The sequence below is a fragment of the Macaca thibetana genome, chromosome 17 (assembly GCF_024542745.1).
Source record: "Macaca thibetana thibetana isolate TM-01 chromosome 17, ASM2454274v1, whole genome shotgun sequence".
In the NCBI taxonomy this organism is placed as follows: domain Eukaryota; kingdom Metazoa; phylum Chordata; class Mammalia; order Primates; family Cercopithecidae; genus Macaca; species Macaca thibetana.
In genome coordinates this window covers 65752423-65768641 of record NC_065594.1, presented here as the reverse complement: position 1 = coordinate 65768641, position 16219 = coordinate 65752423, and the positions used below count along the sequence as shown (strand labels likewise).

General features: G+C 32.6%; 1 protein-coding gene across 1 annotated transcript; it reads left to right on the top strand.

The window, feature by feature from the left end:
• The first annotated feature begins 6648 nt into the window (after positions 1-6648).
• SLITRK6 (SLIT and NTRK like family member 6) lies at positions 6649-13491 on the top strand. Its single transcript, XM_050767109.1, has 2 exons — positions 6649-7289; positions 9743-13491. The coding sequence occupies exon 2, from the start codon at positions 9767-9769 to the stop codon at positions 12290-12292; it is 2526 nt and encodes an 841-aa protein (XP_050623066.1). The 5' UTR covers positions 6649-7289; positions 9743-9766; the 3' UTR covers positions 12293-13491.
• Positions 13492-16219: the final 2728 nt, after the last annotated feature.

Here is a 16219-nt window from a genome sequence, read left to right as displayed (position 1 = left end):
TCCAGGAAATCTGATAGAAAATATTCACATTTTATCTTATTTTTCCTCCTATAGACTGTTACTAGGTCACTTCTCCTCTCTTCCTTGTGAAAAATCAAACAGAATCTGTCCATTTAAACAGGAATAACTTCATACAGCTATTTGGTTAATAGATTTTATTGATTTTCATTATAATTTTATTAGTATTTGTGTATTATTATTATATCATAATAGCTTATGTCTTATTTCAGTATATGAAAACATGAAAATTACAGCTAATGCTACCCTTATTTTCTTCAACATAAAATATACATGATACTATTTTATAGAATACTCAAACTTTTGAAAAATGTTCTAAAGAAAAATTGTTCTAGAAGAGATAGTGGACATTGATAGAGGTAAGATGTATATAGTAAAATCATCAAAAAGATAATTACATTTACAAAAATATCCCTATTTATCCTTATCGCCTAAAGTTTTCACGTAGGTATATATGTAAGAAGTGAAATGTATTTGTGTGTGTTGACTATAGACTGATTCTGAACGAATAACTTTCTCTTGGTAACTAAGTGAATTATTTATGATGTAAATCTTTAGTTTCTAAGTTATGTAACACTTTTAAGATGGTATTTACCAGGATGTATTATATCTTATATTATTTTGGAATTTTTCAGTAAAATTTCTGCTGACAAAAAAGCCAATATCATTCAGCAAAACCTGTCACTAATGATTTATTCACTATCTAGGTTAATATAATACCCACTGATGGCAGTAACAGTTCAGTAAATGCCTTTTTACGTTAATTTCATTGTTACAAAGTCAAAATGTACAAACTTAAAAATGTATCAATTTATCTCTCGAACTATGCACTTCTCTTTCTCAACAAATGTGTACCTTACCAATTACTTTCTTTATAGCATATAGATGCAGTTGTAACAAAGTATTTTATTTCTAACCAGACAAATGTAAAGTTTGGCATTTAAGTTCCCATGTCAACTAATCAACCTTAGGTTGTTATTGGCATTATTTAAATTCTTTATCATTTTAGATATTTCTTTTGATGTCTAAAAATAACATTCATATTAAATATGTGGAGTAAGCAATTAGTTTTTGAATAGCATCTTCTTGAGTATTATTTGTGCATATAAAATTAAAAAGTTATTACATTTACTCAACTATGTGGAGATGATCTCCAGAGAGATGATCTCAAATAATAGTAAAAAAAAAAAAAAAATCTGTCTAGCTATGCTTGATATGGATAATCATAATTTTGACAGCTTTATTTTAAGTTGAAATAAATACAATTGACTCTTTGTAAAATGGTTGTATATTATAATTTTTTAAGATTATAACTATTAAAATAAGTTTGCATCCTTCAATGACACAGCAATGGGTGATAAGCAGAGGCAGTGATGTATGATTTGTAATGGACAATAGACGACATCCAGGAATTTAATATGTCCTGCAGGTTGTTCAACAAGCATCTGATCTATCACATATATTTAATTCTGTGGTATTTGCCTACTATTATTATTAAGCATCTGAATATAAAGTAATTTAGTTGCATAGATTTTCTTAGTACAATTACCAAAGAACATTGGAAATATACAGGGGATCAACTTATTTATTTTTAATTTTTAATCTTGATCCATAACATTTAGTTATATGGGTGACAAAAATCTGTCCAAATACATTCCTGAAGAACAAGGAAGTAACTATCCTAAGATTACACAATGGTGAGAACATACAAAAAAAAAAAAACTTATTTGACTGTTTTCTATGTGCAACACACACTATAGTGCTATGGAGAAAAAATACGAAGTAAACATAAGCCCTTCCTTAGAGTGTCTCCCTACAGTCAGAATAACTCACAGTCTAGCATTATTCCAATGCACCTTGCCATCTTGCACTTTATTCATTACGCATCATGAAAACATTTATTCACATTTTTTGGTTCATTTTTCACGTATTTTTTAAGTTTGCTTAGTCCTCCATTTGAAGTAGGAATTGTTATGGAATTTTTCAATAGGATTTATATGAAGACAGACTGGTCATAGTTTAAGCTTTCAGAGGAAAGTTACTGTTTTGTTTTCTTTTAGGTTTTGCCAGGTTAAACAAGGGTATTAGAGAATTCCTTTGTGTTCATTGAATTCAAATCACCAAGAGGAAGTTTTTATTACAAAACTTCTCTTAGAATAAAGCACTCCCTTTATCAGTTGTGTACCTTTGCTATTAGGTCAAATTAAGTATGAAGGAAACCTAAGACTTACATAACAAATCAAACTTCTTGTTAAAGGCACAATGCAAAAGGCAAGTTTCCTAAACATTCATCCAGTTCAATGTCATCTTCATGGTGAGCCCTTCCTCAAATTCCCCAAAGTGACTTACTTAATCGCTTCTTCCTCTGTATTTCCATAGTGTTTTTTCTTGTCTTCTTATCTATGATATATCCATAAAATATTATATCTACCTTATACATTTCCTCCAAGACACATGACTTTTCATGGAGATAAGTCAAACATGATGAACATTGTGCCAATGACATTCTTATCTACAGATGTGTGTATATTGCAAAAGTTAGGAAGATTTTCTATTCTTCATCATCTAAAAGTTAGTCCCTTAGTTTAATTGTATGTTGTTATCAGAAGTCAAGATATCCATAATAATTAAACTCTTATTCTTAGGCAACAGAAAAAGTAATGTTTAGAAAGTGTTTTCGTCCTCTTCCAGTGAAACATGAAAGAACACCCTGGGTTCATAATTTGAAAATTGTGTAGCATACAATTTTGAAAGATGAAAGGCAACATTCTTCTATTATTATTCTCTATGAATTGGATTTATGTAAATAAGTCAATTCTGTATTTAAGTCGACTTTACTCATTGTTCTTTTTAAATATTATTTTCTCATTTTATAAAAATGATTACATGTGTACACAATAAAGAGAACTGAAATATAAAATAAACATTTGGGTTAAATTTAAGCTATAGAATTGCTAGTGAATTTTATTTTTCCTTATTTATTTTGCATTTTAAAATTTCTTAATGAAACAAGACACTTCTCAAAAGGTATATACAAGCTTAAAGAAAACTTTTAGTGGAAAGTGAGAAACATAATTTTTAAGTTTATAAAATTAGTATATCAGGGTCTCTGGAGACTGTGCATTTATGCGTTATTTATAAGTGTTTGTAATATTTTATTTTAGTAGCATTATCATGAGTTTCAGTGTAATTCCCTGACAGTACAAAGAAAGCACAGCCCACAATAATGTTTCCCAATAATGTGTTTAATATTCCTTTCAAAACAATCATATAAGTATGTAAGAAGTGAAACTGAGTTAAGATTATTTATTTTTTTCAAGCAGCGAAATGACTAGCTAATATTTAAAATTCCCTATAGTATTAGCATCCTCCCCAAATCACCAAATTTAATACTTTCTAACTTCAGAGTATTGAAATACGCCTCAGTCTACACTGCAGATGGTATAGCGTTCTCTCCCTGCAAGCCTTTCAGATTTTTGAATTAAACTCAATCACACACGTCTTCACTTTACCTCTTAAATGTGACACTAAAAAAGGTGGAACGCCACTCTAAGGTGGAACTGGTCCTACTTAGATGGAATAAATCTCATTGTTTTACTTTTTTCTTTTCTTTTTCCAGTGCTGACTCTTGGTGTTTTCACTCTATTTGTACTGTACACATTATCGGTTCAACAAATTTTGTAAAACATTCTACCACCTAGTCTTTCAGGTCATTGGATATTAAGATGATCTCCCCGCATCCATGAAAGGAGGGAGGGAAGGCCCTCACTTCCTATGTCCTCATGCACAATAAAATATGCTGATTGTAGGCTGCTGCTCTAAAATTAATAACAGAGATAGGTTTATTTCTTCCGACTGCTTGGTTTTCTTCAATGCAATTATAATACTTTCATGTCGGCCCTTTAGAAATACACACTCTGAAAGCAGAGATATTGTTAAATGTCACAATAACACGTAATTTACAGGTCGTGATTTAAAATAATTAATAAAAACATTAGCCAGGATTGGTGGTGGGCACCTGTTATCCCAGCTACTCGGGAGGCTGAGGCAAGAGAATTGCGTGAAGCCAGGAGTGGAGGTTGAAGTGAGCCAACATGGTGCCACTGCACTCCAGCCTGGGTGACAAAGTGAGATTCCTTCTCAAAAAAAAATTATTATTATTAATAATTAGCCTCTAATCCTAGCACTGTGGGAGGCCAAGATGGGAGGGACACTTGAGGCCAGGAGTTTGAGAACAGACTGGGAAACATGGTAAGACCCCTGTCTCTATAAAAAATAAAAGGATCAGCTGGGCATGATAGTCCATGCCCCAAGTCCCAGGTACTTATGAGGCTGAGATGGGAGGATCTCTTGAGTCTAGGAGTTGGAGGTTACTGTGAGCTATGATTGCACCACTGTACTCCAGCCTAGATAACAGAGTGAGACCCTGTCTCTATATATAATAACAATAATAATAATAATACATAATAATAATATGAAGTTACTGGGGAACAGGCATAGATTAGGTGGAAAAATAAATAAAATTCATTGTTTATTATAATCGTGTGATGAATTTATTATTAAAAGTACACTAAGAAAGTACTTTCCCGTTGATTAATTGGAAATTAAAAATATTGTTAAAATAAATGTTGTTCAATAATCATTAGCACATAACCTGCCATAATAAACATTTTGGAAAGAATGACTATATTACTGATTTGATATCATGACTGAAGAATTACAGTGAAAAAAAAAAAAAACCTAGAGAACAGCAGACTTGTCTACAATTTTTTCAGATGTGCTAGTGTGTATTTTAACTAAGTTTGAGATAATGCTGAGTAATTCATTATCAACATTACCACTTTAAATTAAAAGTTATAGATTGCTCCTCAAAGAATTATTTTTCTAGTTTTCTATTCCCAACGAAAACTTACAGAGTAAGTGAATAATTTTTTAAAAAGTGTTTTTAGTCAATACTTCTCTCCCTTACCATTGTGGGGAATTGACCAGCAATTATTGCAATTGACAAGTAATTTATGCACTAAAAAGACAAGATGCATTATGTAGGAAAGGAATTCATAATAAAAAACTTCAAATTTCTGCTATGCGTATATGATGGATAAAATAGATATATGATCAAATTGAAGGACATGAGAGAAACGTGTCAATCTACAAAGAAATTACTTTCATTAGTCCACATGTAGGCTTGAAAAATTTTGCCCCACATACTATGCTACTAAAATATTTCTCCTATGCACTTGACTTCAAAACCTAAAGGAATGCATGTGGAGAATTAGGACTACAGAGTTGGGAGGGAAATTATTCTTGCCCCTTCATTTTTTATTGATTAAAATTCTAATTTCTAACTATCTATCTAAATCATTACCTTGATTTAGTTAATTTGGCTAGCAGCTAGCAGGAAATTGAGGCAAAGACTAATTAATCATATTTAATTTCACTTATACTCTTCATTCTCTTATTTTTTAATTTTTACTCTATTTTCCAACCCTCTCCTCTGTATCATCATCTCTTTTCCATGTTAAAGCATAAAATGCCATTAAAATAAATGAGAAACCTAATTACTGGGAAATATAAAGGAAAGTGAGAATATTGAAAATTCCCACAGAGCCCTTATATTTTTAGAGAAAATATGCCACCCTGAGACTATAAAACTAAATGAATCTAAGTGTATATCATTAAATAATAATGTGATGTTCTTCTATTTTGATGATTTAAACTATATCAACTCTCCTTTTTAAAAATAGCACTTTCTGAAATGACACCTACTATTACATAGAAGGCCCCTAGAATCTGTGTTTATTCTAAACAAAACAAACAAATAAAAGACAGCATCTAGTATATGCACTTGGGATGTTAAAAAGTTCAGGAAGGTAGACAAGAAGAATAATTTTTTAAACCACAGGCTTTTTGAGGAATAAGGAATCTGACAATTAAAAGTAATAATAGTGATGATTCAGAAACTTTTAAGAGTTGAAGAAACATGCAACTTTTAAGATATAACCTATTAAGAGTAAATTCTCTCTGAGCTAGCACTATAGATATCAGGTTATTGTAATATCTATGTATTTTACTTGTTTCATTTTATCTGTAAAGATACAATTTTATATTTTTGAAAGTGATAAACAGAACTTGATCAATAATTATTTTGTGTTTAAATATTTTTAAATATATTTTTAAATAATTATGCTTTTCTTCGAAATAAATATATTAAAATAACTGGAAGAGCTTCATTTCTAAGTTTAATTATTGAATATTAGCTCTAGGGAAAGAAATAATGAAGTAAAAACTTAGAGTCCCTAAGTTAAGGCTTTAAAAAAGTTAAATGGTGAATACAAAAATACAAATATTGCAGGGAAGCTGTTCATGTTAACATTTTACAATCTAGTGAGTGCACAATTTCAACTATAAATACCAGATTTAAAAAAAAAAAAAAGAGGCAACTCCTCTATAGGCGACATTCTTGTGTTTCCTGCACACATGTGTGCAAACACTACAGAACAGTGTTAGTTGAGAATTTAACATAACGTATTATTTAGCTTGCTATAATAACACAATGTACTATTAAGCATTTAAAACGACGTGTTATTATTTCCATCAAAATTCACTCGCACTGTATTTGGTATTGAAAGGGAGTGGAAAGACCATTTGCAGAAAGAGGAGGAGTTGAGCAGTCCCAAGGTGGAGCTGTCTCGTGTGTTATGTGACACTGGCAGATTAAAACGCTCTGATGGGGAAGGGCTTACAGGCTGAGTCAAAAGCCAAGAAGTCTCTTTATTTACGCCTACCTCCCAGCCCTTGGCAATCTGACTAATAACAAACTGAGCTAACAAGAAATACTAGAAAAGGAGGAAGGAGAACATTGCTGCAGCTTGGATCTACAAACTAAGAAAGCAAGAGTGATCAGTCCCAGCTCTGTTAAACATCTTGTTTACTTACTGCATTCAGCAGCTTGCAAATGGTTAACTATATGCAAAAAAGTCAGCATAGCTGGGAAGTATGCTGTGAATTTTAATTGAGGGAAAAAGGGACAATTGCTTCAGGATGCTCTAGTATGCACTCTGCTTGAAATATTTTCAATGAATTGCTCAGTATTCTATCTTTGACCAGAGGTTTTAACTTTATGAACCTGTGGGACTTGACAAAAAGTGATATTTGAGAAGAAAGTACGCAGTGGTTGGTGTTTTCTTTTTTAATAAAGGAACTGAATTACTTTGAACACCTCTTCCAGCTGTGCGTTACAGATAACGTCAGGAAGAGTCTCTGCTTTACAGGTAAGATGAATGTTTCCAGGCTTTTCTTATACTTATTTTTGCATTATAGCAAAGTGATTGAATTTGTATGTTCGCCTCCTTTAAACAAACAACTTTGCATTAAAGGATACTCAATTTCATTCTTGCTTACTGGCACAACTAACACTGTAGCAGATGCCTGTATTCTCTGAGCAGCAGACATTTAGTCTAACAGCTGGCTGTAGAGAAGAACAAATATAATATTCCACTATTTCTTTTACAACATGCAGTTTGTTGTTAGAAACTAAATATGTATGCTTTCTGAAGGATCGCTTCCAAGTGTGAATGTTGAATTACAAATATAAGCAGAATATTGAATAATTCTTTGCACTTTGTATGCTACTTATATTATTTTCTGACTTGAAAATATGTATTCTCAGAAAATATGTCAGTGAGTATCTTTTGACCTCTTTACCACTGTATCGGATATTGTCAGTAGAGAACCACTTTTCACATTTGTGTGTGTTTCTGAAGAGATGAGAAACTGTTTCCTAGCACATTTTGAAGAGCACAAAATTCATATAGGATTTAAAAAATAACAAGAGTTTAATCACTGAAGAATTATTTGCTATTTTCTCTGATGCCATACCTGGTGAAATAAATCTTCTTATCTCTTGGTAATTTATGAATAAGTACTTTTAGTGTTTGTGGAAGCTAATCCACAAGTTGAAGACTCCGATTACATGCTGCTTGTTTATAACCTCAGCTCACAAAGCTGTTTAAAATCAAACTATTTCCCTAGAGAAAAATAAAGTCTTCTAACATTCTCTTCACATAGAAACACAGTATGTTGTTTTGTTTCTTTAGTTGTCTTTTGCCTTTCAGGAACTTTGTACTGTATGTGTTTTCAATAAAACACTATGTTTTCAGGGAATGAAAGTTTACTTTCAGGATGGTTGACTGGGTTCTGGTATGTTTTACCTGATTGTGAATTTTAATTTGATTCAGTTACTGTTCACATTTCAAACAACAAAAATGAAAACTGATTACTGTTTTGAAAAGTTGAATAGTCATAAGATGTGGTGTTTATATTTCAATGTAGTTTATATAAAGTATAATATTTAAAGGAAGGAAATAATATTAGATATCATTAGTGCTACAAATGTTTACCTTGCATAACTGTCATTTAAAGGACAAAATCTTTTTAAGAATTGCTGTTTCAGATGCATTTGTTACATGTTTCAGGATTGGAATACATGATGTTATTCTGAACCATCTTTTTTTTCTTTTACCAAATTTGAAACACCATCAAAAAGTTTAATATGATACAGTTTGTTTCAGACTTCATTGTTCGTGACTTAAAGTCTTATAATCAAGGAGACCAGCTGCTTAATTATGTGATGACATTCAGTGCCCTGAAGACTGTTTCAAAACCTCATTAGGAAGTCATTTGCTAGAAGTTTAGATGAAGCATTTTTTATTCTTTTACAACAGCCTGAAATGTGTGTTAAAGATTAATCTTTCTTCTTTAGTTTTTATTATTTCAACCTCATCTATAACATAATTAAAAAGCAGTAAGAAATATACTGCTTCTAGAAATGCAATATTAAATATAAGGATTTAAGTGAAATTTGAATGGTCACTCTTAAGTGTATATATCTGATACTATTACGCTTATACAAACTGCCCTAGAATGAATAGTTAAAAGAGTTCTTATTGTACTATACTTTATTACATGATCAAAGACATATTTTCCTCAAAGTTTTCAAAATAAACAATAAAATTAGTGTGTGTAAATATATATATATACACACATACACACATATACACTATATATGTAATTTTAAGCCAAAACCAAAGTTTTGGCTTAAAACACAGACACAGTTAAAACACAGACACAGTTATTAGATATTATTGTGTGACACACAGTTCAACAATATAAAGAAAGACAATGCATGCTACATGAGGACATGTATACACACATACACATATGCACACATACACTCTTTTTATCATTTTTTACATTCCCTACAGTTCTCTATGCTTATGGCTAACAACTACATATTTGTCTTATACGATAATCCTCCAGCCTTAAATTTACGTACCTTAAGGTTAAAAAAAAAAAAGTTTTCAAATATGTAACTTTGCATCATAGTGAAGTATCAATGCTCTAAGGCAGCACCTCTCTCATCTGTTAAAATGCAGGTTATTCATCAGATGTGAACACAAATTATGGTACTATATTTTAAATTCCCCTTGACCTAAATTTTATATTTTGACCACAATGCAAGTTAAAAGTCAGTCAGACTTGCCTGTCTGAGTATTAGGAAGAAAAAAAAAAGAAAAAACGATATAAATGCAGCAAGGTACCCATATTTTCATGGTAGTCAGTCATTTGTTTTTTGGAGAAAGACCTATTGTTTTGAAAATGTCAGCTTCATCTCCTCCCCAGTTCTGCCCACTAAAGTCCCTTGCTATTGCGTTTTATTTTACAGAATCGGATTTCATCACATGACAACATGAAGCTGTGGATTCATCTCTTTTATTCATCTCTCCTTGCCTGTATATCTTTACAGTCCCAAACTCCAGTGTTCTCAGCCAGAAGCTCTTGTGATTCTCTTTGCAATTGTGAGGAAAAAGATGGCACAATGCTAATAAATTGTGAAGAAAAAGGTATCAAGACAGTATCTGAAATAAATGTGCCACCATCACGACCTTTCCAACTAAGCTTATTAAATAATGGCTTGACAATGCTTCACACAAATGACTTTTCTGGGCTTACCAATGCTATTTCAATACACCTTGGATTTAACAATATTGCAGATATTGAGATAGGTGCATTTAATGGCCTTGGCCTCCTTAAGCAACTTCATATCAATCACAATTCTTTAGAAATTCTTAAAGAGGATACTTTCCATGGACTGGAAAACCTGGAATTCCTGCAAGCCGATAACAATTTTATCACAGTGATTGAACCAAGTGCCTTTAGCAAGCTCAACAGACTCAAAGTGTTAATTTTAAATGATAATGCTATTGAGAGTCTTCCTCCAAACATCTTCCGATTTGTTCCTTTAACCCATCTAGATCTTCGTGGAAATCAGTTACAAACATTGCCTTATGTTGGTTTTCTCGAACACATTGGCCGAATATTGGATCTTCAGTTGGAGGACAATAAATGGGCCTGCAATTGTGACTTACTGCAGTTAAAAACTTGGTTGGAGAACATGCCTCCGCAATCTATAATTGGTGATGTTGTCTGCAATAGCCCTCCATTTTTTAAAGGAAGTGTACTCAGTAGACTAAAGAAGGAATCCATTTGCCCCACTCCACCAGTGTATGAAGAACATGAGGATCCTTCAGGATCGTTACATTTGGCAGCAACATCTTCAATAAATGATAGTCGCATGTCAACTAAGACCACATCCATTCTAAAACCACCCACCAAAGCACCACGTTTGATACCTTATATTACAAAGCCATCCACTCAACTTCCAGGACCTTACTGCCCTATTCCTTGTAACTGCAAAGTCCTATCCCCATCAGGACTTCTAATACATTGTCAGGAGCGCAACATTGAGAGCTTATCAGATCTGAGACCTCCTCCGCAAAATCCTAGAAAGCTCATTCTAGCGGGAAATATTATTCATAGTTTAATGAAGTCTGATCTAGTGGAATATTTCACTTTGGAAATGCTTCACTTGGGAAACAATCGTATTGAAGTTCTTGAAGAAGGATCATTTATGAACCTAACGAGATTACAAAAGCTGTATCTAAATGGTAACCATCTGACCAAATTAAGTAAAGGCATGTTCCTTGGCCTCCATAATCTTGAATACTTATATCTTGAATACAATGCCATTAAGGAAATACTGCCAGAAACATTTAATCCAATGCCTAAACTTAAAGTCCTCTACTTAAATAACAACCTCCTCCAAGTTTTGCCACCACATATTTTTTCAGGGGTTCCTCTAACTAAGGTAAATCTTAAAACAAACCAGTTTACCCATCTACCTGTAAGTAATATTTTGGATGATCTTGATTTACTAACCCAGATTGACCTTGAGGATAACCCCTGGGACTGCTCCTGTGACCTGGTTGGACTGCAACAATGGATACAAAAGCTAAGCAAGAACACAGTGACAGATGACATCCTCTGCACTTCTCCCGGGCATCTCGACAAAAAGGAATTAAAAGCCCTAAATAGTGAACTTCTCTGTCCAGGTTTAGTAAATAACCCATCCATGCCAACACAGACTAGTTACATTATTGTCACCACTCCTACAACAACAACGAATACGGCCGATACTATTTTACGATCTCTTACAGACGCTGTGCCACTGTCTGTTCTAATATTGGGACTTCTGATTGTGTTCATCACTATTGTGTTCTGTGCTGCAGGCATAGTGGTTCTTGTTCTTCACCGCAGGAGAAGATACAAAAAGAAACAAGTAGATGAGCAAATGAGGGACAACAGTCCCGTGCATCTTCAGTACAGCATGTATGGCCATAAAACCACTCATCACACTACTGAAAGACCCTCTGCCTCTCTCTATGAACAGCACATGGTGAGCCCCATGGTTCATGTCTATAGAAGTCCCTCCTTTGGTCCAAAGCATTTGGAAGAGGAAGAAGAGGGGAATGAGAAAGAAGGAAGTGACGCAAAACATCTCCAAAGAAGTCTTTTGGAACGGGAAAATCATTCACCACTCACAGGGTCCAATATGAAATACAAAACCACGAACCAATCGACAGAATTTTTATCCTTCCAAGATGCCAGTTCACTGTATAGAAACATTTTAGAAAAAGAAAGGGAACTTCAGCAACTGGGAATCACAGAATACCTAAGGAAAAACATTGCTCAGCTCCAGCCTGATATGGAGGCACATTATCCAGGAGCCCACGAAGAACTGAAATTAATGGAAACATTAATGTACTCACGTCCAAGGAAGGTATTAGTGGAACAGACGAAAAATGAGTATTTTGAACTCAAAGCTAATTTACATGCTGAACCTGACTATTTAGAAGTCCTGGAGCAGCAAACATAGATGGAGAGTTTGAGGGCTTTCACAGAAATGCTATGATTCTGTTTAAAGTCCATACCTTGTAAATAAGTGCCTTACATGAGTGTGTCATCAATCAGAACTTAAGCACAGTAGTAAACTACGGGGGAAAAAAAGGAAGAAAAATAAACTCAGGGATCATTGGGAGAAGCCATGGCATTATCTTCAGGCAATTCAGTCTGTCCCAAATAAAATAAATCCTTGCATGTAAATCATTCAAGGGTTATAGTAATATTTCTCCATATACTGAAAAGTGTCTCATAGGAGTCCTCTTGCACATCTAAAAAGGTTGAACATTTAAGTATCCCGAATTTTCTTGAATTGCTTTCCCTATAGATTAATTACAATTGGATTTCATCATTTAAAAACCATACCTGTATATGTAGTTATAATATGTAAGGAATACATTGTTTATAACCAGTATGTACTTCAAAAATGTATATTGTCAAACATACCTAACTTTCTTGCAATAAATGCAAAAGAAACTGGAACTTGACAATTACAAATTACAAACAGTGAAGAAAAAATATAAAGATTGTAATTACATAGGTCATGGGTGGCTCAAAACTTTGAGCATTTGAGCTTAAACAAATGCCACTCTCGTGCATTCTAAGTTTAAAAAGTTAAAATGATTAATAGTTCAGGTGGAATAAATAAGCATATTTTGGGGGGTTTTCTACACATTTTGTGTAGATAATTTTAATGTCAGTGCTGCTGTGAACTAAAGTATGTCATTTATGTTCAAAGTTTAATTCTTCTTCTAGGGATATTTTAAAAATGCTACTGAGATTCTGCTGTACATATGACTAGAGAATCTATTGGGTTTGCTTTATTTCATAGGCTTAATTCTTTGTAAATTTGAATGACCATGATAGAAATACATTTCTTGTGGCAAGTAATTCACAGTTGTAAAGTAAATAGGAAAAATTATTTTATTTTTATTGATGTATATTGATAGATGCCATAAATCAGTAGCAAAAGGCACTTCTAAAGGTAAGTGGTTTAAGTTGCCTCAAGAGAGGGACAATGTAGCTTTATTTTACAAGAAGGTATAGTTAGATTTCTATGAAATATTTATTCTGTACAGTTTTATATATTTTTGGTTCACAAAAGTAATTATTCTTGGGTGCCTTTCAAGAAAATTAAAAATACTACTCACTACAATAAAACTAAAATGAAAACTCTATTTTTTAAATGTGCGTTCTTAAATTAGCTTTACTTGTCATGCAATCAAGTAAGGATTAACACACATACACACAAACATACAGACATACACACACTATGGGAGGTTTCTATTTGTTGTTTACACATAGAAGTATCTTGTTCATGGTGTGAAACAGGCTATTTAATTTTTGGTATGATTAAAAGGAAGCTAAATTTAAAGTACGTCTAGCCGTTTTCCCTTTCAAGCAAATCATTTTCTGATGCAATCCAAAAGGAAATGTTTTATTTCTATCCTTTCTAATTATAGAATCAATGAATCAATCATACCTGCACGCTTTCACAAGACAAAGTGAAATTAATCAAGGTAATCTGGGAATGTTTTCTGAACACCACACGAACTCATGCACTGGGCTATGAAGCAACACATTTTCCATAAGGAAGTACTCCCTTCAATTTACTCAACAATATTTCAGTGATTCTTAAATGATCTATTAAATATTTTGGCTTTTAATATCCAACTTTGCTCTAAAGGCAGAATATACATTATTTATTTTACTTTTAATGAGAAACCTTCTTGTTGATAAAAACAATATGGGCTGTGCTGCATGGTATGAAGACTAATTATGGGTAATGTAAAATCAATCATTGTATATATTAATGGAAATCAATCAAGAGTTATGTATTAAAAGGTTTACTGAAAACCAAAATTTCTTCATTAGCTTCCAAAGTTTGGAAGCACAAAGATGGAAATTCTTTAAGTAACAATTTCTAAGAGAAAATGTGTGTGCCTATGAAATGCTTGATATTTATCTACTAAAAAATATTCAGCATCGTAAATAGTAAAATCTCCAAAATATTATTTTAAAAATTACATTCTCAAGAGAAGAACAAATAAAGGCCAGAATTCATGTTATTGCACTTCTTTTACTCAGTCGAGTATCTGCCAATATTTTCTAATTCTAATCAGGTACATAGAGGTATCAGGAAGACTTAAGATATTCCCATGCCTGGAGGACCCTTGGAATGGATCCATGAATGCAGACAGAGACATGCCCTCAAAAACATTCTTTTCTTAGGGATGGGGGAAATATTTCTTTAATCTTTATTTGCCGTTAATTGCCTAAAGTAATAATGTTCACTCTTTAACTTATAATGAAGAGGAACAAAGTTGTTTAAGAAGCCATGTAAGTATACCCCCAAAACCAAAGTACAATCTTTATTCTGGATATAACTTAAAACTGACATCGAAATTACAATTATTTCCAAAAGCAAGAGATTTTAACGGTTTAAATGTTTCATTCACAACCCTTTGTGGAATTTGTTTTCCTACTGGTTGTTGAGAGTTGAGAAAGCTAATAATGGTCTCTAATTCTTTGTGATCTATGAGACTTTCTCAGAAATTTGATTATTTGACCTGAATTTCCAATTTCTTCTCCTTCCCACTAAAGAACAACTTTTATTATACTCCTGTTTGATTGCTTACTTAAGCAACCAGTTTGGTCTCTTTCAGCAGCTAACTGACAGATTCAGAATTCCAATTCCTCTTTCAGTATCCTCAGCATTATTTACCTGAACCTGGCCATTAAAAAAAAAAAAAAAGGAGACTTTTAATTATCTTAGCTTTGTTTCTTGATTTAAACAGAAGTTACACTTTGGCCATCGCACATCAATGCAATTTATGACTCATGTCCAAAAACTGAAATTTTGTTCTATAGTGGTAGTAGTGTATAATCATGCTGGATAAATCTTTTTAATGTAAGTCAATTTATTTGATATTGGTTGTATTAATACTTATTTAACAAATCATTTTTTACTAAATTACATGAAATTACTTACTGTAAATTTATAAAAGTGTTCTTCCAATATCTTTCATTTATCTCCATCAATGGGATGGAAACTTTCCTCTCTATAAGAAAGAATTATATCAGTGATGTTACCCTCTTTGAAAGAATCTCTTATATCATGGAGGAGAGAAAGCTCCTCTTTGCTGCTATATTATTAAATAAACTACAGCACCATCTAAGCTGCCTTAAGCTGCCTGAATGCCTTTGCCCAATTAATTAAAAAGGCTTAATCCTTGATTCAGGATTAAAGAATGTGACATGAGCATCCCTTTGTCATTAAATTGCCACTTTTAAAAATAATGGCTTATTCTCTCCTTTATGCCCCTTCATATATTATACGTATATGTATGTACAAACACACACACACACACACACATACAAACACCGGTGAGAGAGACAGAGAGAGACCTAATGAAGATGTAGTAGGTCATCTCAATATATCTGTAATTTATTTTGTATTTTTCATTATTTTATGATAGCTAATAGGTATGTAATCAACAGCACTTTTTAAGAAGAGGAATACTACCAACTTGAATAATTGTTTTGCCATAACCTGTTTACTTTTTAATAAAAATAAACACAAATATCCAAAGACAGATCACCAAAGTTCCCCATATATGAGTTTCTGCAAGATTATTTTAGGAGATTGTTTTCTACATAAAAAGAAAACTGCTCATGTGTATACAAATGATAACTATTTGGGAAGGGAAGGCTGAATCTCCTGGCAGTTAAGAAATTGTTTTACAGTGAATTTGAGGATTCTTCTCTATTTCTTTTCCCTGTAGGGCACTTCTATGAAGAAGTTGGGGTATCATAAAAGGACAAGCTTTTATTGTAAAATAAGACACAATTAAAAGACTTTCTCAGGAGGAGTGGTTTTATATCTGGCAGCCACATGAAGAAT